A 24141-nucleotide genomic window follows, 5' to 3' on the forward strand; every position below is an offset into this window, starting at 1 on the left:
TCAGATACCTGTTTTAGACTTTTCAAGAGTCAGAAAATGATCCCTCAGTCTTTTATAACATTTTAATGCATGAATTCCTTTACAAAAAAGAAAAGTTTTGACATTCTTAAAGATTTGGCATAATTTTTCCTCTGAACTATGGAGATGTCACAGACGATACAAATATGCAAAAAGATTACTGTGGATGTGTCAAGGTATGTCAAGCCAGACAAGTATTAAGAAAAACAACATAATTTCTTGCATGTTAAAATACCAAATGGACTCTTGATGTGATATGATACCTCACAATGTATATTCATAAGACATTTATGCCCCCATGGCAGGGGTTTGGAATGATCTTTAAGGCTCCTTCCAACCCAAATCATTCTATAATTCTATAAGTCTGATTTTCTGGACCATAAATTAATGCTGAACCATTTTTACAAGATTTAAGTTTTAGTCCTAAAATGAGGTTGTTGGAAGTGTCATGCTGCCCCCCGAGGGCCTGTGCACAGTGCAGGGATCTGCTCACAGAGGTGGCACACCATGCAGCTTCTAAAATGCCACTACAGAAGACATCTTACTGTTCTCAGGTTCTAACTCAGGAGATTTCTCAGTCATCCCAAGTCTGAAATTTTGTATAGTAGCTAAAATAGAATAGAAAAAAATAGAACTTCTGCACTGTAGAAATACTGTGTGTATTTATAGACCACCAAATTGTCAAGCAATAAAATTGCAACCACCCTGAATGAAAATTTCTATGGACTATTTGCCTTGATTTTTGCATAATAATCCTTCCAAGTGCTCATGATCAGCTAGCTGATACATTTTTGTGCATTGCCTTATGTACAAATATTTGCCAAGTGTCTGGAAATTCTAGTTTATTCTTGGAAATTCCCAGGAATTCCAAGTAACACACTCTGGTAGTGACAGCATGTTCAGAATTTCAAGAGAAAACAATTGTTCTTAAATAACAAGGGCGGGAACTGGGAAGCTGGTATGAGCATGTCAAGTGTTGTAGCTGAAGGTGCTGTCAAATACCAGTTGTCCACATTTACAATTTGATAAGCCATCTCAAAAGACAACAGGTGCTGTAGGAACACACCTGAGGTCTCAAGCTCCATCTCAAACATGAGGCTTGCAAAGGGGTGGTTGTAGAGAAAGGTAATTATAAGTCAATAAACATAAAACTAAGGACTGTTTCCTCTACTTTTGCAAATTCTGACATTAGTTGTCTGCATCCGTGTTTTATTTAAACAGGAGAATTAGGTCCTAGGGGCTAATGCTATTCCTTCAGGCTTTTCTTTTTATCTTTCCCTTCAGAAGCTGGAGCTCCTTATGGTCGTCTCTTCATTAGCAAACTTCTTCATGCCTCACTCCAGCTTAATTAAAGGTCTGATTCTTTGGCATTAAAGGGACACTATCTACAGGAAAAATCAAACCTGTCTGAAACTCTTGAGCCTTCTGTGGCTACTTACAATGTTTGATGACAGAAGGGAATAGAAGGAAACATTGTTTGTTTGTTCAAGAGAAAATTTAGGGTTTTATAAGCATTTTTAAAATTTTTGTCACGTTAATGAGGCCAGCTTTTATTGTAGAGATTTAGTAGTAGTATCATGAACTGAACTGTTTCCTTATTCATTGTCATTTTATCCATCCACCTTGATGGTTATCCTTTGAAGTATTTTATTCCCAGCAACTGAAGGACGACAGTGATGATTAAAAGTTTGCAGTGCTAACGTGGAAATTCAAAAACTTATTTTATGGTTTTAGACAGAATTCTTGAGCAACGTAAGGGGTCTGTATTGATACAAGTGTTATTTAACATCTCCATTAATGATGTAAACAAAGGGACTGAGTGCACTCTCAGCAAATGTGCAGATGACACCAAGCTGGATGATGCCAGGATGCCATACAGAGGGACCTGGACAAGTTCAAGAAGTGGGTCCATGGTAATCTAGTGAGATTTAATAAGACCTAGTGCAAGATGCCACACCTGGGTTGGGCCAGCCCTCAGTATCCACACGGGCCAGGGGATGAACAGACCAAGAGCAGCCTGGGGGAGAAGAACTTGGGGGTGCTGGTGGATGAGAGGCTGGACATGAGCCAGGAATGTGCACTTGCTGCTCAGAAAGCCAGACATGTCCTGGGCTGCATCCAAAGCAGCATGACCAGCAGGGTCAGGGAGGGGATTCTGCCCCTCTGCTCTGTCTGGTGAGACCCCACCTGCAGTGCTGCATCCAGCTCTGGGGTCCCTGCACAGGAGGGACATGGAACTCTTGGAGTGAGTCCACAGGAGGCCACCAAGGCAATTGGTGGGATGGAGCAGCTCTGCTAGAAAAAAAGGCTGATATGGGGTTTGTTCAGTATGGAGAAGGCTCTGGGGTCACCTAATTGCAGCTTTCCAGTACCTGAAGGGAGCCTACAAGAAAAACGGAGAGGGACTATTTACAAGGGCATGTAGTGACAGGACAAGGGGGAACGAATTCAAACCAGAAGAGAATAGGTTTAGATTAAATACTCGAGGAAGAAAATCTTTACTGTGAAGGTGGTGAGCAGTGGCACAGCTTGCCCAGGAAAGCTGCGGATGCCACGTCCTGGGCACTGCTCAAGGCCAGGCTGGATGAGGCTCTGGACAACCTGATCCTACTGCCAGATGTCCCTGCCCTTGGCACGGGGGTTGGAACCAGGCGATCTTTAAGATCCCTTCCAAGCCAAACTATTCTGTGATTTTGTGATTCTTTGTGATTCAGTGGCCTCCAATCTGGTTATAAAATAACATTTCCTGACCTCACAAGGATATTTGGGATAACTACACTGCGGCATTTCCACGCAACGGTGACGGAGGCAAGACACACAAGCAGCAAAGCTTTAATTCCCATGCTGAGGAGAAGCAGTGCAACTTTTCAGTCGCTGAGACCTTCTCGTGAACGAGCACAGCGACCCGAGCAGCCGGCGAACACCCACACCGCGCCCCGCGGCCGGGGCGGGTACCCCCTGCCCCCGCCCGCCATTGCGGCCCGCCCGGCCCGCGGGCGCCCCCCGGTGCCGCTCGGCGGGAGCGGCGCGGGGCGGGGGCAGCGGCGCCGCCGCTTCCGGCCTCCATTTTACGCGGCGGAGCGGCCGGAGGCCGAGGCGGTGCCGCGGGTGGAGGGGTTCTGCCCGTCCGGGTGGGTGCGTTCCGGGTGCCGCGCTGGTTTTTTTTCTTCCTTCGCTCTCGCGGGCGTAGGGGACGAGGGTGTGATCCCCTGTGGCTGCGGTTCCCGGAGCGCCAGCGCGGGGATGGGCTCCCCCAGCTCCCCCGGGAAGTTCGGCCCCGGCCGCTGAACCCGCCCGGAGCAGCCCCAAGGTTCGAGCGGCGTCGTGTTCCCGGGGAGGAGGAGAGCGGGGCAGGGCCGGCTGGCCCCGCGGGCAGCATGGACCAGAGCGTGGTGGAGCACCCGGTGACCCTCATCATCAAGGCCCCCAACCAGAAATACACCGACCAGACCATCAGCTGCTTTCTGGAGTGGACTGTGGGCAAGCTGAAGTCCCACCTCTCCAAGGTGTACCCCAGTAAGCCGGTGAGTTGTTGGCCAGCCCTTTTCCTTCGCCTTGTCGGTGCGGCTGGGCACTGCGGCGACGTGGGGACAGGCGGTCAAGACTTGCCTTAAACCTTGTTAAATAAACAAACAAGAGCCCTGCTGCCGAGGAGTGACCTGCGTGAAGGCGATGGCCGTCCCTCTGCTTTCAGGGAAGTTGGCAGTGTAGCAGACATGAAGCTGCTCTTTTACATCGTGTGAGAAGATCGCAGTGTAGCATCCTGAAAGGCAGTATCGCTAAAGATGCTTACTAATGCTTCACTTATCTTTTTTTGGGAACTGAGATTTAGGTATCTCAGTTAACTGAATTTGAGACTAATTTTTGTAAACCTAAGAGCACTGGCTAAGGGATTTGTCTGTTCTGAGGTATAAGTGATATATTTAAGGTTAACACGATCTGGGGAGTTCTCTGAGGTGTGGAGCAGATAGATGTTTATTCATAATATTATTTGAAACGATGTAGTTGAACAACCTCCAAAATTATTTCCTCTTTGAAAAGCCATTTTTCTTGAGATTGTGCTGAAAATTCTTCTGTCAGGTGTTATACGAACTTGTATGCTGACAGCTGTGACTGTATTTTGAAACTTAATACCTATAGTTTTTTTGTTTCGGAGGGTAATGCGGTTTATTTCTGGATTTCTTTTAATTTTTAAATGTGGTAATTGAAAGCATAGTCAATAGGTGATACTACTGTATATGTGTAGAATGGCAGTCATGCAGAACAGTGTATTTAAAAATTTGTTCCAGAGAACTATGAGAACTGCAGCAGCATGTGGGGCCTACAAACAGGCTTTAGAAAACATCAGAAGAAGGTGGCAGTTATATTTTAAATTATTTTTCACCTGGTTCAATAGAAGAATTACTGTCGTTGATCTTTTTGACAGAGGAAAGTAAAATGGTAGCTTTGTCTCAAAAAGGGTTTCTGCCCTTTGGAGAAAGAAGAAAAGCAGCCTACAACTACACTGACATGTGTTAAACAGTTGTGAGAGTTTGTGAATATAGTCATTGCTGCTAGTAATTCTCTGCTGGAAGAGCCTATCTGCTGTGAAAAACAAAAATATCGCCCCAGCTGATTGCTACTTCCTCCTCCTCACTAGAATTTCCTCCGGTGACGTGTTTGTGTTTAAACACTAGTTTTCTCACTCATCCTATGAATGATCCTGCTAAACTGAGCTCCTGAAAGGAAAGAACCTTAACGAACAAGAGGTTTTCATGTTGCATTGTGGGCTTTGAACAGTAGTGTAGTGTTAAATTTCAGTTTCCTGAAACATCTTTCTTCTGTTAAAAATAGATTCCTCAACATGCCTCTCAGTATTAAATGACTAGTTCAGCTTGCCCAAATTTGTTCTGGGTTGAAGAATGGGGAGTTTCTTTAATGAGAATTATCTCAGTAATTCCAGTTTAATTGGGATTTTCTGTACTTGCATTTAAACTATTAACTGAACACAGGATTTTTATTTCATGGAATCTTTCAAATTAAAGTAATAACACGGGAGAGGAGAAAGGTCTTTAATAGGATGGCTCCTATGTATAGAAAAATCTTAAAAAATGTATATTTGGCTTGATATATTTTTGCTGTTGAGTGCTACTGCTTTTTTCAAATGTGTGTAAGTTCCTTTGCTTTTAGGAGCTGCCCTCCCCTCCCTTTTTTTTTTTTTCCTTTAAACCACATCAGTGTTAAAAGCTTGATTTCTCTGTTCCCTTAATATGATAGGTCCTAGAAATAATTTCTATTACAATGCTACTTTAAGGTGCTGGGAATACACTGAAACACAGATACTATACAAGCCTTGCAGTGTTCTTGAAGTTAAGGGTGTAAAATAGAAATCAGGTTCTGTCACCGCTATACATAGTATTTCAAGTTTTCTGTTTGACTTGAACCTCATTCTTGTATGTTCATTTCTCTGTTCCCTCAATATGATAGGTCCTGGTAAATTAGTTGGTAAACTGATGATAACTGTAAGTGTCCTGATTAAATCTACAGTTTATTAAGAGTATCTTTTCAGAAAGTGAGGTGCTTAGAATAGGCAAATGAGAAATTAGGTCTTGAGGCAGTGTTGTTTAGGATTTTTCCAGATTAATTTTTGTAAATTACTTGCCTGAATACATACAAATTTCAAATACAGGCAGATTTAAATTGGTTTAGTTATTATTAAAGTTGTTATACTTTGCAAAGTAAGTACTTGAATAAGCTAAATAGGTTCAGAAGGGTGTTAAATTTGTTTGTGAGTCTTTGCTAAGTTTCACATTTGTCAGTACTTTTACTCCCTGACTGGACCAGTTTTCACAGATAGAGTACTGCAGTTACAATGTCCCTAAATGAAATAATTTTATAGAATAACACAAGGCTGTTGTGAAATCAGCCTGCGTGTCTCAGTGTGGTAGATCCTACCTTCAGTGCATTAACTGCTGCATTGATTACACTCATAAACAGTAACTTAAAACTACTATTTTTCATTTCCTGCAGTACCTGTCATGTAGCATTTGCCTGCAGTGGTTGTCTGGATTTCTGTTTCCTATGGAAGAATGGGGGAGAGGCTTAGTGAACTAAAATAATACCTGCTGGTAGTTGCAGCTGTATAGCTCGGAGATTGCCTGTGTTCCTCCAGGACGTTGCCACACTGTCTTAGGTTTGGAGTTTGGTAATGTGCTGGGCACAGCTAGTTTGGACTAAGCATTGCAAAAGCAGTCTTGCATGAAAAATGGAGAAAAAAATTCCAGACCAGTAGCTCTCTGGAGTTCTTAGTTTGGAATACATACCTTTTCGATTTTGATCTGCAAACTGTCTCCCAACTCTAGGTTGTGGAGTAATTTTTTCTGATGCCACATGCTTTCTTCTGAAAATGGGGCTAGTCTAATTATGTGGTTTGAGGTGTTTTTCCATCACAGTTCAGTGTTTCAGCTAGCAGTGAGCGTTCTGCTCCTTGAAGCAGGAGGTGTGGTGGTGAAATTTCCTCTGGCAGAGGATGAGTTGAATGCCTTTTCCATTTACTTTGGCATATGTGTGAACTACTGTGTTTCCACATTTATTGCCTCTTCTTCCATCTGCATTAAAAAAAAAAAAAGGGCAAAAAAAAGAAAAAAAGCCTATTTCGGAATTGTAGGCTTTCAGCCTGAGAATTGCAAGTGGTGATCCTTTAGTTCTCAGGTAGGTGTTTAATTTATGAAGGGAGGAGGTCTATGGGGTTTAAGGCCTCATCTTCCCCGTTAAAGTTTCTGGCTTAATGTGTTTAACAGTACTCAACATATGTTTAACCTTTTCTTTAGTGGTTTTGTAGGGAGTTGAAACACATTACTGAAGGCCATGTAGTCAGCTTTGAGGGGCCGTTCTAACATTGCCAGTTTCATCTCTAAAATATTAATATTTAAAAGTTACTTATATCTTGTTTGAGAAGATACTTTTATTAGAGGGGGTGGAAGAGGGACTGGTTTATGAGGTACTGAAGAGAACAATTGGAAGTGACCATGTAGGAAGCTCCATTACAAGTGAGACAGGCAAAACAACACTCTAGTGCTATGCTGGATGATAATTTAGAGATTTGGAGTTTGAGGGTTTTTTGCTGATGAGCTTTCCTTATTGTAAGTGTTTATCTGTTCTTAATAATCTCCAGATAATCTGTCTCAGGACCCAGAAACAAGGATTCTTAAGATTTTTCTTCTGACTGCACTTGTCAGTTTAAAAAAACAAGTTTCCAATTTACAGGAAATTAAAGTTTTCTTTAATCTTGATGCTTAAATTCTGATTTTTCTGGCCTTTCCCAAATACAAAATGCAAGGTTGCATTCTGCTGGCAGCCTGTTCCTGCTTGAAGGGAGCAACAAAATGGTATCGTTCAAAAGAATTTACTGACACGAGTCAGGCATTTTGTTGTTGTTGTTTTAAATGTAAATAGAAATAGTACAGTATTGTTGTTGAATGTATTGCAGTATTTTTATCAGTTTCAGCTGCAAATAACTGGTTCCCCGTGTTATAAGACATAAAAATACTGTCCAGTGCCACTAGTTAAAAATACAGAAAAGCAGAGAAGAATAGAGGAAATTAGTCTTAAATAGAAGTGACAAACAGTTCTGCACAGAATGTGGCAGGTTATTTTTTTAAAAAAACATCTATGGCTTTGGGAAAAAAAGTTAAAGCTTCAGATTTAATGAGGACTTACTAGTGTTATTTACTCTGAGTATCTCTATTTTGTTCTAACGGTATGACCATTTTTTTCCAGGTTAAAAAAAAATCAAGCAGTTTTGTAACATTTCTGTATTCTCCTAAATTATTTGGGATCTGTAGGAGGCTGTTGCAAGAAAAAAAAAAAGTCAAAACTTCCGTGAAAGCGTTTCCCAATCACAAAGATCTGAGGCTCAGTTATTTGTCTTAGTGTGAACAAGATTGCGGAGTGGGCAGCAGAAGGCTGGGATAGGAAGAGGAGAGGTTAGGATTCGGTGTTTGCATGATGGGGAAATTCTTGAAATAGTTCATGCTGGTAATGCATGTCTGTTCCACTGATATTAGGCTAAATTTCTTCATTTGGCTTGTTTGTTTGTTTGTTTGTTTTTCTTTATTTTGTTTGACCAAGTAAGCTCCTTGTTTCACCATACTGAACATCTTACTGTAGATAGGTACCTCATATAGTTTCCTTTAAAATAATTCTGTTGTTATTTCTATTGTGTGGAATAGCCCAGAGTTACTATCATATGAACAGTATATCATCTGTTAAAAAAAGAAATAAAATCTTTGTTTACAATACTAGATTATTTTAAACTGTGAAACTGTAAGAATAGGCAAAACAGCTTACCCAGGTTGGAAGGCTACCTTATAAAAATGCTTTTACTGCTTCTTGCTTTTTCATGCTTTCCTTCTTTTTTTTCTTTTTTCTTTTTTTTTTTTTTTCTTTTTTTTTCTAATGATGTTGGATTTGGTTTTTGGGGTTTTTTTGGGTATTTTTTTTGTTTGTTTTTGGTTTGTTGTTTTTTTTTTTTTTTTTTTTTTTTTTGTTCCCCCCCCCCCCCCCCCCCCCCCCCCACTGCAGGGAGTTTGAGGGTGGGGGTGAGGACTAATAACAGTAAGCCTTTGTTGAAAAAGACTGAAATTTTTGCTCTTCTGTGTATTTTAATTGGCATTCCATTTTTCTCCTAGCTTTCTTTGTCCCAGCCTGTTCTCCACCTATATTTTCAGAAGATGTCTGGGACCAGGAGCAGGGTAAAAAGACAAATCACTAAAAGACAGGAATTTTTGAATGTACTTGAAGGTTTTCTTGACGAGCATTTACCCTTAAGTGTTGTTAATTGTTACAGCACTCTCGCTGAGCGCTTAATAGCCTGACTCTTTCTCAGAAGTAATTTGTGAGTTGGACTTGTGAAGCCTCTGAAATGTTTTAAAGTCTGTCTGTTCGTGATTGGACTTGACATTTGCAGATGACAAAATTCCTTTTTATCTCCAGCTATAAACCTGAAGAGCAGGAAAAAAGCTAAATTCATTTCTTTGTCCCCATCTCCTAGTCTACAAAGGATCAGAGACTGGTGTATTCTGGCAGACTGCTTCCTGATCATCTCCAGCTCAAAGATGTTCTCAGAAAAGTAAGCTTTATATCAACATCATACAGTATTTGATCAAAGCCCATTTTTGGGAAATAGGAATTTAGATTTGTATTATTTAGCTTCAAATTTTCATTGTTGTATTGAGAGATGTAGCCGTATAATGTTGCTGTGTGTTTGGAAAATGTATTTTCAAGTATGCCTTTTGTGTTGGATTATGATACTTGTGGATTGAGGCATGTTTCCAACTGGTGGGAGGGCAAGTAGGCTGTGCTAAGTCCCAAGCAAGTGCTATGCTGTGTATCACAGAATCATGGAATGATTTGTGCTGGAAGGGACTTTAAAGATTTTTCTAGTTTCAACCCTGCTGCTTTGGGCAGGGGCACCTTCCACTGGACCAGGTTGCTTAGAGCTCCAGCTTGGCCTTGACTTCTTTGGACAGTTACCACTGTCACATAAATGGAATAATACAACATATTTATGTTGATTTGGGACATCATTTAAATTCTCACAGAGGCCTGAATCCAGAACTTATGTCAAACATGGCACTTGTGTAAGCAGATGAAGACTAATGTATTAATTATGCAGAACCAAAATTCTCCATTCTTGAATAATTTCCTGGGAAGGCTGTTGTCTTGGTTTTGATTTGTCAGCTGTTAACCATTCCTGATGATATTTGAAACTTTGTTGGTTCTTGCACTTTTAATTTCATCCTTTCTTTAAAATCCGTTGGTTCCTATTGGAACAAATAACTCTACTAGTCTAATTTCGGATTTTTCAGTCAGCGTTTAGATCCTAGTTCTGAATATGTGTGACATCTCATGCAGGAAATCTTGGAATACATGCACTTGGTTTTCAAACTGGGTCAAAATAGCTTGGATTGATGATACCAAGTAATAAGGACTTCATTAAGTTAGAAAAGTTCTTAAAAATGTGTAGAACAAGACATTTAGGGTAGATTAAAAGGGCTTTTGTTTCAATTATGAAATAAATGAACTCTATAATACAGTACCTGGCTGTTGGTAAGGATACTTTTTTGTAATGTATGGAGGTAAAAATCAGTCTACAGGCTGCAAGAGTGCTGGGGTCACATTTTAAAACTTCGTATGGAGGAAAGTCTCTGAACATGGATGGTGCTTTAGTGACAGTGGGCAGTTGAACTTCAGGATTAAGATGGAGAAACAGATACAGAGGAGTCTTGAGTATTGCTTCAGCAGACTAACAGTGCTGTTCCTTTATAATCTTTGTTCTGAAATAGATTTTATTAAATGGGATTAAACTTCTTACCAAGGAAGATGTTTGCAGATTACTATGTACAGATTTACTAGAAAACTGAAACTGGACTATTGCAAGCCAGTATATGCCCTGTACCACTTAAATGTTCAAGGAAATGCTTATAGATCTTATCTCAAAGCTTAGTTTTGCTTGCAAAGGATCAAATGAAATCCGAATTCCTTAAATTCACTTGGCCTACTTGCAGCACTCTGGTTGTAGGAAACAAGGCTTCAAGCTTTGTTTCTGTACTAGAAGAGAAACTTTGTAAATAATGTCTTCACCACAGAGGGGCTGTGCTTGACTTTAAAACGTTGGCATAATGCTTTAATAGTGTCATAATGGCAGTTGTAGGCCTTGGGTGAAGTTAAAGAAATATAGTGAATTTAAAAAAAGACCAGTCTTAAGCAAAAGTTAGAAATTTGTGTTGGAAGAGGAGGAGTTTTTGTGCTAAAGCTTTTGAGAGCTTTTGGAAAAAAAGTATGATTAAACTTAAATTCAGTCTCATTCTCTGCCAAAATCTTCCTACTGAATTATCTATAAATTGCTAATATTACCTGAGGACTTACTAAATCTCTCAATCTAGGTTTGTGATACTTGCTCCTTGGTACTAACCAGTGTCACTTTACTGATACAAAATGCCTCGGGGCTGGAAGTTGTGGCACTCTTCTAGCGCTGTGGAGTCTAACATATTACTTATGAATAGAAGAATGTTACAGTAAACTGTCATATTTAATAAAGCTGTGTGCTGTAGGCTTACCAGCAGTATGTCTAGCTTCCCTTGCCTTTCCCAGGGGCATAAATTCTTATCTAGGAAGAAGGTGATTAATTAGGTTAAAGGCTTTTGACATGGTCAAAGTGCTGATCACTTGTCTTCAGTGCTTTCTGATCCTTGTTATCACTGACTGGTTAGAAATTATACTTAATGTAGCAGTGAGGTTGTGCTTAGGGTTAGGGGCCAGTACATGGGAAGGAGTTTGAATGACTGACTGAGTGTGCATTGGCTATGCTAGCAGTAATGCACAGTGGTGTATAAAAGCATTTATCTAGTTTTCTCTATTCCTAAAGATCAAAACCATCAAAATGGGTAGATGGCTGTTACAGCATGTTTATATATAGTTTATAAAACCCCCTCCAAATGCAGATTTTCTGAATGTCATCTCATTAAAAATGGCAGCTTGTCTGCACCATGCTGATTTCAGAAGAGGATGGAGGGGTGTTTTTGTTGCTCCTCTTGTTTAAAATTTAGTTACTAAGGAAGCTGCAGTGTGCAATTTAAATATGCAGCCATAGCTGTTGTGTTGCTATGGCCATGTAAGGGGGTGTTTAAATCTGGTACAGTGAAATAGCCTCAGATTGAAGTTATGGCTTCCAGATTGGGGGTGAGCGTGTTCCTGCAGAATCGGCCTTGCTACGTGGCTTCAAGTGGTGCCATGCATTTGCTTCCTCACTTTCAAATATTTAGGAATACTCAAGCCCCACCTAGCACTTTGAATAGCATTTCCTGAGCATGGAATATCTGTAGAGGCCCTTCAGTTGTATGTCTGCAGGTCAGGCTTGAGGCAAGCTTAAACAGGAGCAGGTAAATGCAGTGGCTGGCACATTGTGCCATTCTTGTCTTGATCTGCTTGTGGAATTCCAGTGCCTACATTTTTCATGTACCCTGATGTCTCTGTTCAATAACACTCCTCATAGATCTCAGTGAAAGTGTAAGCATTCTTAACTTTAGGTAGACTGAGCACTGTAAAAGGTGTGAGATTTTTCCAAAATAAAAGTTAAAGCTTGTGATACACTTCCTCATGCTTCTCCTGGAGTTCTTCCATTGGTTCTGCTATACTGCAGTTTTAGGGAAAACTGGGATAAAGTCAACGTTCCATATGTTATTGTGGATAGCTTCTAAGAATACATCAGTTGTGAAACAAGTGGATTCTCTTGTGCTAGACTCAAGTGTTGCTTTATGGTCTCTTTTGCATAATGCTTCTTTAGTGTTTACAACTTCGAATTTTTAAAGTTTTTAAAACTTTAAATTTTTAATCTTTTTTTTTTTAAATGTAAGTTTTTTTACTTGTAAGTTTCTCCAGTGTTGTTGCATTAGCTCTTCAATTTCTTTAATTTTTAGCAAGATGAATATCATATGGTTCACCTGGTATGTACATCTCGGACACCCCCAAGTTCTCCAAAACCCAGCACCAGCAGAGAAGGTCATGGAGCATCAACCTCCAGCAGTAGCTCAGTGAGTGTTTTCATACACAGGACATGAATTCCTTCTGTGCTAAGGAAACTTGCCATTAATTTCTCTTTTAACTTTTTATATTTGTCTGTAAAATGGTGTGTTGGAAGTAGAGCATGCCATATGAATTTGTGTAATTATACTTGATTATTTAAGGATGTTATTTTATTTAAACAAAAGTGACCTTTTTTCACATTGTAATTGTTATGTTTATTAGATGATAAAGCACTACTTTTTCTAAGCTATTCTTTCTTTTTAACACTGTATAGAAAAGTATACTTTCCTTTCTCTCCATATCCCTGTATCTTCGGCAGAAATTGCACAGTGTACTCAGAATTTTAGAAAAACTAAGTTAAGATTTGTTTTGTGAAAGTTGAAGAGAGACCAGTCAAAATATTGCTGTTGTCATGAGATACAGGTGGAACTTGGCCAGGTTTTTTTGTTTGACAGGAGTTGGCCAGTGTTTATGTATGAACTTCAAGTTAGTCATAGAGTCTGTAAAACAGTCAAAAGTAGGAAGTGTTCTTAACGCTTTTATTAGTTAAACTGTTTACATGAAACATTTGTTTATGGTGTTTTGAGCCTTCCCTTCCTCACACCCTCCAAAAATGATGGTGGTCTTTGGTTGTATTGTGTATTAAAAGCAGTTATGATTTCCGTTGAGAACTTGGTAGTTCTTGGCTTTTTCCAGGATTGACAGTATCACTAAGCAACCCTTGAAGATTAGTCAGAAAGGGATATGTACAATACCACTGTAGGTACTTTTGATCTGAGGTGTGTGGATTTTCAGCATATGGGAAGTGCCCTTTGAGACTGTCTGTCTTCATTCTGCTGTTGAAAGGGCATGTGACAGTCAGAAACATGAGCAGTTTAAGCAATGGTAGAGAGAGGACTGTGGCTGCAGCATCTTTTCAAAGGCTGTATTTATATCTCTGTTTACAGGCAGGACACAGGAGGCCTCCTTGGCAAGTGTTTTATTGCTGTGTAGATCAGTTGTAAAGGTTGTATTTGAATGACTGTATTAATGACTGCTTAAAGCAGGCAGTATGCAAAGTGCTAAGTTCATAATACTTCGGAGGAAGCAGCCCAAACCCGAAGTTTGAATAGCCTTTGTCCTTCTATTTGATTTTTATTTTTACTCCTCCCCACCCCCACTGTCCAGTGGTAAATTTTTCTTGTTTCTTTGTAGTGCAAATGTGATACAGATGCCTTACGTAATTGCATCTTTCACTTCTGAGTTGTTAAAGTTAGAGGATTTTCTACTGAGTAAACACTACAGGAATTCTTAGGAACAGGATTCGGGGATTTATTAAAACTGAAATAATGCATCTCAATGGCCCCGTTGTAATCTTGTTACAGTGACAGACAGTTTAGAAGTCAGGTATCAGAGGTCTGACACTAGATTCAGGTCTGTTCCTTGGAGCCTGAGTAGTTCCTTGCTGTTTGCCTGTTCCCACTGGTAGCCCCCTTCCAGTGGTGAGTGCAGGAATTTGGATTGGGCAGCTGGTACGGTGAAGAGGGTAAAGAGGATAAAGACTAGAAGAGGTAACTAAAGATAAGGATAGAGGAATATTATTTTAAGCCACTGTCTCTGAAGATAGTCGTATCCTGAAGTTGGAGTTACTTCTGTTAACAATAGCCACTAGAATTTTCATTCCTGCTAAATATTCAATTAAGTTTTAGTTTGCTTCAGCTTTTTCAAACCATGATTGCCCGTGACTTGTGGTTTTCTCTGAAAACTATCAAGTGTTGAGTCGTTTTGAAAAATTCTTTTTTTTTCTTTTCCCTTGCACCTGAGTGCAGTTTTGAATTTCCGTTTTTACTAAGGCTTGCCAGAACCAATAAAACCACAGAAGACTTACCCAGTGTTTACATTCTTTATAAAACTTGTGACTAAACATTAAACGAAGTAGTTTTTTAAGGCACAGTAGTAAATCTTATAACTGTGGCAAAAGATCCCCAATCTTGATTTTACTTATTTTTTAGAATTTAGACCGTTTTGGATCAACTGCTGCTTCACCCATAAACCAAGAAGCTTCTTCTTCGTCTTTGAACACTAGTGCAGATGGAGTGAGGCATCGTAATCTTCCACAAGCACACAGCAATCCCACACCAAGCCACCAGGTCCCTTATTTAATGCAGGGGTAAGTGAGACTGAAGCAGTCCTTGCTCTTTGATACTCTTTACAGTGCTTTAAATGTTCAGTTGCAATTATGTTTCTTTGACAGTCTGGAAAATGATTTGGCTAGTTCACCTTGAAGCATAAGTCACATTAGGAAAGTTTTCACGTGAAAATTAGGATTTTTAGCCAGGAGTCAGTCAAACAGGAAATGCTCTTGGTGCTCCCCTTCAGACTTTTTTTTATATTTTTCTTTATGCTTTCTATCCTCAATTTTCTTGGGCAAGTGCACCTTTAATATGTCTAGTGGATGTGGTTAATAGTGTAACTGATAGAATTATTACTTCTGGTTGTCTTTTCTGTCTTATTTTAACAGTCTACACACTAATTCTTAGCAGAATATGATGGTTTCTAGTTTTTGACACATAAGAGGTGTAATTCTTCATTTCTTCATATTGGATTCAACTGTAGAAATGATACGCAGGTGTTTTGAGTACATGTAGTGCTTGTGTATTTACAATAGAATGTTGAAGGATTTTCATACATACCAATGAAAGGTAAGCAGATCTAGATCAGGTCTGTTATCATATAACTATTTAAATTTGGTCCTTTTTTTGTGCTTAAATAGCAGCTTTAGGTATTTTAACCCATGTGACCTTTGCAGCTGCTTAAACATGTTTTAGTTGGTAGTTGGTAGTTGGTAGTTGGTAGTTGGTAGGTTGTAGTTGGTAGTTGGTAGGTTGTAGTTGTAGTTGCTTCTTCCAAGGGGAAAGCAGGAGGATGGTGTATTCTGAGATGACAGCTGTTATTTCCTCAGGGAGCATTTTCAAGTTTCTTTTCTGACAAGGTGTTCTCCCAGTACTGTATAGATTCTAGAAACCTACTTTGGAGAATGCTGAAACAAAAACCCCTAAAATATGAATGTGTTAACAGTAACATTGCTTCTGTTGCTGGAAAGAAAACAGATGCCAAGAGCTGTTGAAAGTTTATTAAGTTTCAGTTTAATTTACTTGCTCTTATTAGAGTTAACTTAGACTTTACTATTCTTGCTAGTTTTCATCTTGAATTTGTTATTTTTTTTTTTTTTTAAATTATCTGAAATGTACTGTCTGGTGGGAAGAGATTGCCTTTGGAGTGGGTGGAGACTTATGTTATTCTGACCAAATGCACCTTCACAGAAGTGGTCATACTTGGCTTTCTGACGAAGTTAGGTGACGCCAGGTTGACTGTCAGGATTGCTATTGGTATAATGTAAATTAACTCCAGAAGCAATTTATTATGTCTTGTGTAAATGGCTAATCTGTAAGAAGTTTTAATGTTTTTCTAATTAGCTTTTCACATAGACATATTCTGAGTGAGCTTTTATCAAGCGTGGTGAACTGAATAGGCCAAACAGAACCATGATTTAGTCTTTGGGCTGAATTAGTTTGTGTCAGTTTGGGAGACATTGCTGTCTTGGAAAGAAAGAGTAACTTAAATTAAAAAGGCTAAGTCCATTACTTGCTATGTCTGGCATATAATGTGAATTGAGAGGACTGGCTTTGTAGACTGCAAGAATTGCTGAGAACCTGACATGGCTGTATATATTTCAGGGGTTTCAGTTCTACTTGGAATGTTCCTAGCTTGGTTACCTGGAATAGGGTCCTGCTTGTAGCTGTGGTGCTTTAGCAGTGCACCCAAATCACATTTCAATTTTGTGTAATCTGAAAGGAATCCAGATGGTGATCCAAGAGCATTCTGTGGTGCAAAAAGAATTGTAGTAAGAGCAAGTGACTGGAGGTTTCCAGGAGTGCATTCCTAATCTGAACAGAAATGCCAAAATAAACAAACCCTCAATAATCCTAGGCATTTTTTTGGGGGGGGGGGGGAGTTATTTTAATGGAATGCTGTCAGAACTTGAAGCAGATCTTTGTAGACTGATGGGTATTGGCTCTGCTCAACTCCAAATAATCTCTGCCCAGTGCCTGCTGGAGTCTGCTTGCTTCTTTAAAAGCTCTTTTTAATGCTTCAGTAATCTTGTCAGATGTATCTGCTCTTGCTTTTGGGCACTGCTGCTTGTATTCCAGCAGTAACAATTGCCCTCTGTTTTTTTAGCTGACTCTTAAACATCATTTGGGGCCATGGGATCTAGCTTTAATGTAATTTAAATGCAGATGAAGACTTGTTAGGAACATGAAGATTCATAGCTGAAAGTGGAGTTACTTTGTTGATTTTTCTTTCATTTTCATGAGCAAGGAATTTTTATTCTGGCTGCATGATGAACTGTAGGCACAAGTGATGGAGAAAGATCTCCAGGTGTTTGAAAATTTATGTAAGGGTCAGTTTCCTTGGGCATTTTGCAATACTTGATTGATATGTACAAATAAGTGGTGTGAGTGGTAGGTGATTATATTACAGTTTCAGTGTTTTTTCAGCTCCTGGCTTAAAGCTGCAGTGTGAAAGTTGAACATATTTTGGGAAAACAGCATTTAGTTGAGATTGTTGAGGTATTGCAGGGGGAAAAATTAAAACTTCCTGATGCTTTTAAGCTTTTGCAAATGCTGTTTTCAAAAAATCTAAACTTGAGGTTGGACTAGGCAAGTAGTTTCTGTATGTACCAAGTTAGTCTTTAGCTGTGGGGGGAGCAAGCACAGCATAGTCTGCTCCTGTGGACTTTTTTTGGGATCAGGGCCTGTGCTGTGCTGCACAGGTATGAACAGAGCATGTGGGCTCAGCCCTGACAGGAGAGCACTTGGAAGCAGTAAACAGACAAGAGACATCAAGGCAGTGAAATCGTTTGTCAAGTGTGGGTGGCCCATCTAGTGAAATGTTTTCATATTGTGCACACAGTAATGTTTGAAAGTGAACAACAAAATGACATACTAGCACATAAATACCTTGCTGCATCAGTCACCTTTGCTCACTGTATTTTCTTCTAAGTAGCAAGTAACATAGCGGAGGATACCGAAATACCACCTGTAGTTGATATCCTAAGCTTTTAAGTCTGAATAAAAAGTCTTGTTTTTTCCCTAGTGGTGAGCAGTATCTTTGTGGTAACCTTACCTTCAAATCCAGTGCTGGTTATTTCATTTGGGTGTCTTTCCTAGACCAAAAGAAGTAGTTTTGAGCTTTTTAGCCATCCTGAGCGGCACTAGGTGTCTTTTCAGAACATTCTGAAGCTACCTCTACCATTTGTACTGTTTCCTGGCTTATCCAACTGTTCTATTGTCTGCTCTGCTTTGTTCTCCAGTCTTGGAATGCCTGTACAGATCCTGTTTACTTCTTTGTTCTTACACTTTTACTGCCATTCTTTTGAAATACTCTGCTTCCTACCTCTTTCTCCTCCTTTTGGAAAAAGATGAGGAGAAAGTATTGTGCTACTTTACTTTTTCCTTGAGCAGCAAGCTGCCTTGCTTTGCTGAGAAGATCCTCTTCCTTTGGGGAGTTTCTTCTCACTGAAATACATGGTAACAGTGTCAAGAGTTGTTTCTGAATTTCATAAGCTAGCTTAATACCATGGCAACTGTTCTAGCTGTATAATTGACAACATCTGCCTCATTTTGATTTTTGATGAGCAAACAAAATACTGCTCTGCTAGTTGGCATTCTAAGTCAAAAGCCAGTTGTAAGCCAGTCTACTTTTGCTTGATTAATGGAACCAGGTCTTGAAATATTAAGTCTTGCTTCTCAAAAAGTAACATCTTCTAGAAAAGCTATTGGGAAAAAGAGTTAAAAACCACCACAGTATTTGAACGTGAAAGAAATCGTGTAAAAGAAAAGAACATGACATAATTGAACTAATGTTGTCTTGTTTGACTGGCTACTTAATTTACTATTAAGCTTTAAGATGTCAAGAAAGCAGCTTTCAAAAGAGCTTGAAGGAAAGGTGAGGCTCAAATCCAGCAGTATTTCTAGAAGATGTATCTGTGAGGGCAAGCTGTTAGCCTAAGGCCTCTCAACTTTTTTTGAGGTCAACATAGCAGTTACAAGGAGGAACCCTAAAATCTGTATCTGATGAGAAAAGGAAGTGGTGAATTCCTTCAGAACTCACTCAGGCAAGTTGAGTAGCACTACTTTTTGGTGACTGAGGTGAGAGTGTGATCCTACCTGTTCAGACCCCCATCTGGTACTCTACCTGCTTGAAACTGAGACATTGTTCATTGGTACTCAGCACAGTACTAAATGACACTCATGTAGAATATTTAAATCATCTTTACATTTTGAGGCCAAATGTTTTGTGAATTTTGGAGGAGTTGTATCTCTCCAAGTGTTTGCCAGTTGCAGGGATAGAAAAACACATTCTTACAGCTTGTAACTGTAAGTCATAATTAATGTTTTTCAGCAGTAGCTTCATGGCATTGCTGTTTCAACATGTTAATTATGCATAAATAAATAGCATCAGCAGGGCTGCTGTTAACCCTTTCAATTTTTAAAATAAACCTCAAATAATGCGTGTGACTATCTCAGTTTGTTTTTGGTATCAGGAAAGTACTTTTGCTTTCTTTTTTTTTTTTTTTTTTTTTTACCCCCCAGAGTGTTGTCGAAACAGGTTTTGGCTAAATGCAAACATAACAGTTTTAGCAGAAGTCATGGAGTTGGGTGGCAGGTTCTTGTCCAAAATTATGGTGACATATTTATTCATGTGTAACGTGGAAAAAAGATTTTAATGTCTTCCTCCCATCTTTCTTTCTGGGCATGTCGTGTATATCTGAATGCCTGGTAGACTAATGAAATCTCTTGGTGATATCTTTGCAGGGAGTGCCTTACTTAGGGAACAGGTGTAGTCTGCAGTACAATTACAGCAGTCTCAGCTTTTGCTACCTGCAGTCTGAATAAACTTTTCTTCATGCTTTATACTCTCATGCTGTCCTGAAAGATGTCCTGGTTTACTACAGTTCACTACATCAAAATCTTTTGGGAAAGAGTTGGAAATCTTGCCAAAACATGCTATATGCTCTAGGAGGTAAGAGAGGATAAGAAATCTAATAGCAGACAAAACCAAATATAAAACTTAAGTACAGGAGTTTTATCTCTCTTGCATGTGAATCAGAGTTAAAAGCCCATAAGGAGTTCTCCTCCACATATGCTCAAAATACTGAAGGGGGGAAATAAATCCTTTACAATGTTCTTAGTTGCAGCCTTTAGAAGCTATATCTGAAAGATTAGTTTGTTGTCTTTGCTTGTGTTATTTCTTCACATCTCTGACCACAGTGATATTTCAGCTATTGCTTCTAGAAGAAAGCTATAGAAGATAGTAAATTTTCCCTTTAGAGCTCCTGTAGACCTTTAAGGATGACCTCTGAACTTGAATTGTATGGAAGAATTTCTGCGGTTAGCAGTCTTGAAATATTTCCAGCCTTGTTTTGTCCCAGAGATGGAGCTAGTGACGTACTTAGTACAAAACCAAATATTCTTTCTATAGAAATAACTTCGCTTATTAATTTCTTTTATGAAAATGTAGTGCTTTTTTGGAATGGGTTGGATGATCTCACTCTATGTTATTTCAGTGTGTTATTTTAGGGGAACATATGCGAGGAGAAATGCTTCTTTAATTGTTTTTTAATACTAGCATGCTTTTTAAATATCGCAATTCAGAACTGAATATTTTTATTTAAATTGTTTTCTAGCAATATAGGCAACCAGTTTCCAGGCCAAGGTGTTCCTGCTGGATTTTCTATGTATCCTGCATTCAGTCCCTTACAGATGATATGGTGGCAACAGATGTATGTACGTCAGTACTACATGCAATAGTAAGTCTGCATTATCTTAGTACTGAGCTACACTAGTGAAAAGAATATATTAAATATTTTTTCCAGGATCAGAAATGTCTGTGTTTATTTTGTCTATCTCTGTTTTATACTTAGTTTTGTCCAGCAAATTATGAAATCCAGTTTTGGATTAGAATTAAATTAATGTCTTAGTAAATAAAAATCTAAGGGAAAATGCAGTTTGTTTTGACATGTATTACATCTGGAACTGTAGCAAAAAAGACAGGCTTAGTAATTATGGTGCATGTTTTTTGACAAACCAGGTTTATGTTTAAATTTTTAGCCAAGCTGCTGTTTCAGCCCAAGTGACTTCCAGCACTGAGCCAGCGAGATCTGCAGTTTCCCAGGCTGTAAATTCAGAACATGCTCCTGCAAATGAGCCTGCAGCAGTGCCAAATGTAGCCGCTCAGGAGAACAGGCCTGTAAACCAAAATGTTCAGATGAATGCCCAGGGTGGCCCAGTAGTGAATGAAGAGGACTTCAACAGGGACTGGCTGGACTGGATGTACACGTTCTCTAGAGCAGCAATTCTACTGAGCATTGTATACTTCTATTCTTCTTTCAGTCGGTTTGTCATGGTAATGGGAGCCATGCTGCTGGTTTATTTGTGAGTACAACATTTGAGTATAGCTGCAGATCTCAGATCTGGAGTATGGTGCTAATGTTTATTCCATTTAAAATTAAAAATTGTCCACATGCAAAAATTTACACAGTGCTTCTCTACCAGTAGAGTGTATCTGGTAAAAAAAGTAAATTTAAACAAGTAGAGAAATTGATGTGAAGAAAGAAGTAATTCTTAAAATGTTTTTATAGTAAGTTGGATACCTCTTACACCTGAAACACAGTATTCTTACATATTGGTGATATTAATAGATCACTCTTGTTGAAATGTACTATTTTGGGATGAAAATTTAGAAAGCAGGGGTGAGGGGAGGGAAGCTCATACAGGTCAGGCATATACTTGCATAAACATAAACTTACTGCTTGGATGTGAAATTGCAAAGCAAAGCTCATGTATATTTCCAAAATAATTTAAGGCTTGTGTGCAGTAAATATTTTTAGGCAGAGTTAAGGTAGTGGTGCTATTATGGTGGGGTACTAGATCTGGTAGAATTACAGAGACGAAAAAAAATTTTAACTGCTTGTCATAAAGACCTAGGTGTATTCTGTGTTTAGTTGAGAAGTACCCGTACTGTTGTCATCACTTCCTCTTACATATGAAGATACCTTAATGATGTAAATTGAAATGGAAAACAGTAATAATGCTTCATATTTTGGACTGATGTAATTCACTGAGAGTTTCCTTACATTGTAGTCTCAGTCCTGACTAGGACTGTACAGGTAGGGTAGTTGAAATCAGAATACAGATGCTTGCAAATGTAGAAGAGGCTTATTTTATTTACAGTGGTGATGTGGTTCAAGCATTAGCTGAAGTTTAAATTCCTTTTTTCCATGGACAATTAATTTTAAACTAAGAAAATTAAGGCTGGCTTTGAAAACTTATTTAACTTCAGTACTTAAAAATGGGGAGGAGACCCATAAAAAGTATTCTACATATTGAATATGTAGGATATGTATACATATTATGGAACTGAGGGCTGTGAACAGCAAGACCTTAATGCAGACATTGAAGAATAGCCATTCAATCCAGAAGGATGAATTATAGACAGATAGATGTAACTTCATTCATTTGAAAGTCCTTACAGAATTTGCTGCAGTTGTTAGCTGTAGAAGAAAAATCTTTGTTCCTTTCAAAAGAGAGGTTTTCAACTGTTCCACTTTTTTACATAGACACCAAGCTGGATGGTTTCCCTTTAGGCAAGAGGGAGGCCAACAACAGGCAGCCAATAATGCAGAAGTGAACCGTGATGGGCAACATGCAAATAATCCTGATCTTGAAGAGATGGTGAGTAAGGGCAGATGTGTCCTTTGAGACTCTTATGTATTGTATCGTAAAGTATGCTATAGTGCCTGGACAGAAAGTCAGCTTCTGTGGAATGGAATTGGTTTAACCAGAAAGCTTTCAGCATTGTCCTCAGGTTATGTCTGCTGCTTAAATTCTGTATTTTTCCAGTCTGACGCTTACTGATTGTCTCTACTTCAGTCACAGTCTTTCTTCATGCTAGTTACTTCAGGAGGTTGTTCTGAGAGAAGTCACTTAATATAGGAAGATGCTGCTGGTTACCTTATGTCAGAATTCTGAAAAGAAGCAGTTGAATTGCTTCAATTTCTGTTTTTAAAGGAGCGACTTATGGATGATGGGATTGATGAAGACAACGGAGAAGATGCAGGTGAAGATGGCAATACAGAGCAGCAGCCTGGATTCATGGCTTCTGCTTGGTCCTTTATCACAACCTTCTTCACATCACTGATCCCTGAAGGGCCTCCACAGGTTGGCAATTAAAGTGGAAAAAGAACTGTGTCAGGCAGCCTCAGTAGCCATACATAGAAGAGGAGCAGATCCTAGAGGGTGTTCTAAGTACAGTGCAATTTCTGAAAATTTATAATGTTTTCTTTTTGATCATGGTGTACAAAAATGTGCATTTTTTTTCTTTTGGCTTTTTCATGCATTGAATATGTTAAGCACAAGTGGACTACTAAATGCTTTCTTTAAGATTCTTCTTTTTCTGAAGAATAAAATGTAAAGATATTGGTCTTCCATGTTTTGTTTTAATTTCAAATGTATGTTACACTGAGGCAAAGAGCTTGTACGTAATCTGCACCATTACCTCTTTAAAGAGCTGTTAAAAATATGAATGTTGACAGACCTTTCCAAATGCTCTCTATTTATATGAATAATGTATTTGGTGTTAGTTTGATGCAGGCTATGAATTCTCACATGGGATTTGGAACTTAAATAATTCCTGAGAGAATGCAGTAAACACAAGGGTTACTTGTGAATGGCATGTTGTCTTCATGTCAGAAAGTAGTAAGCATCTTCATTTATAAAAAGCTGAGAGCTTTTTCTTGAGACTGTACTGACGTTCATTAAAGTTGGAGGTGTTTGACAGCTCTTCAAAGACAATTGGCAGGGATGGGATAACCATAAATGTTTGATACATACAGTACTTTTTAAGGAAAATATAGCTGCGCTGGGGAAAAATATGTACATTAGATTTTTTAATAAAACTGTTATGGTAACTCTTTTGGATGTTTATATGCATATTTGAATGCAAATGGCTAAATTGTGCCTCATTAAGGATGAGGATATGATTTATTTGAGAGTGTAATAAAGTTATCATGGTGGCATTACTGACATTGACCAAAGTGATGTGTTTGTAGCAGCGTCTATACAGTTAAGAGTATGATCTCAACAGCAGATTATCTGTATTCTTTAACTTCGTTAACCTAATTAAACTGAGGAAAAGAAAATGGTACATGAGAGAGTAGCACAGTGCTGTGTCAGGTTATTGGTTGCTTTCTTTAGCTTTTAATCATAGTCAAGAGGGTGCATTTGGTTTTGTTCTTAATCCTGAAGTTATCATGTGCTCTCCTACTTAAAAATGTCTGCAAAGATTCTGTTACACTTCTACCAAAGAAAAGCCTATTTGACTTCCAAGTACAGGGCAAAATTCTTGAATATTCTGAATGGGTGATAAATAGGGATTTGTTTTTCATTTGCTTACGTTAAACTGCTGTGCAGCAAAATTTTAAAACCAAAGAAAGCCTTTTAAGTTTTTACAAGTTTG

General features: G+C 38.8%; 1 protein-coding gene across 3 annotated transcripts; it reads left to right on the forward strand.

Moving 5' to 3' along the window:
* Positions 1 to 3089: 3089 nt before the first annotated feature.
* Positions 3090 to 23710, forward strand: HERPUD2 (HERPUD family member 2). Of its 3 annotated transcripts, none has more exons than XM_066192330.1 (8): positions 3090 to 3542; positions 9050 to 9127; positions 12477 to 12590; positions 14574 to 14731; positions 20312 to 20434; positions 20736 to 21059; positions 22244 to 22358; positions 22695 to 23710. In XM_066192330.1, exons 1-8 carry the CDS (start codon positions 3396 to 3398, stop codon positions 22854 to 22856), a joined length of 1221 nt encoding a protein of 406 aa, XP_066048427.1. In that variant the 5' UTR covers positions 3090 to 3395; the 3' UTR covers positions 22857 to 23710. The 3 variants fall into 3 exon arrangements, with proteins under 3 accessions (XP_066048427.1, XP_066048437.1, XP_066048441.1); XM_066192340.1 differs by having other exon boundaries at positions 22271 to 22358; XM_066192344.1 differs by lacking the exon at positions 9050 to 9127.
* Positions 23711 to 24141: the final 431 nt, after the last annotated feature.

Source organism: Chamaea fasciata, unplaced genomic scaffold (assembly GCF_029207755.1).
Source record: "Chamaea fasciata isolate MVZ Bird 193981 ecotype frontalis unplaced genomic scaffold, bChaFas1.0.hap1 SCAF_1, whole genome shotgun sequence".
In the NCBI taxonomy this organism is placed as follows: domain Eukaryota; kingdom Metazoa; phylum Chordata; class Aves; order Passeriformes; family Sylviidae; genus Chamaea; species Chamaea fasciata.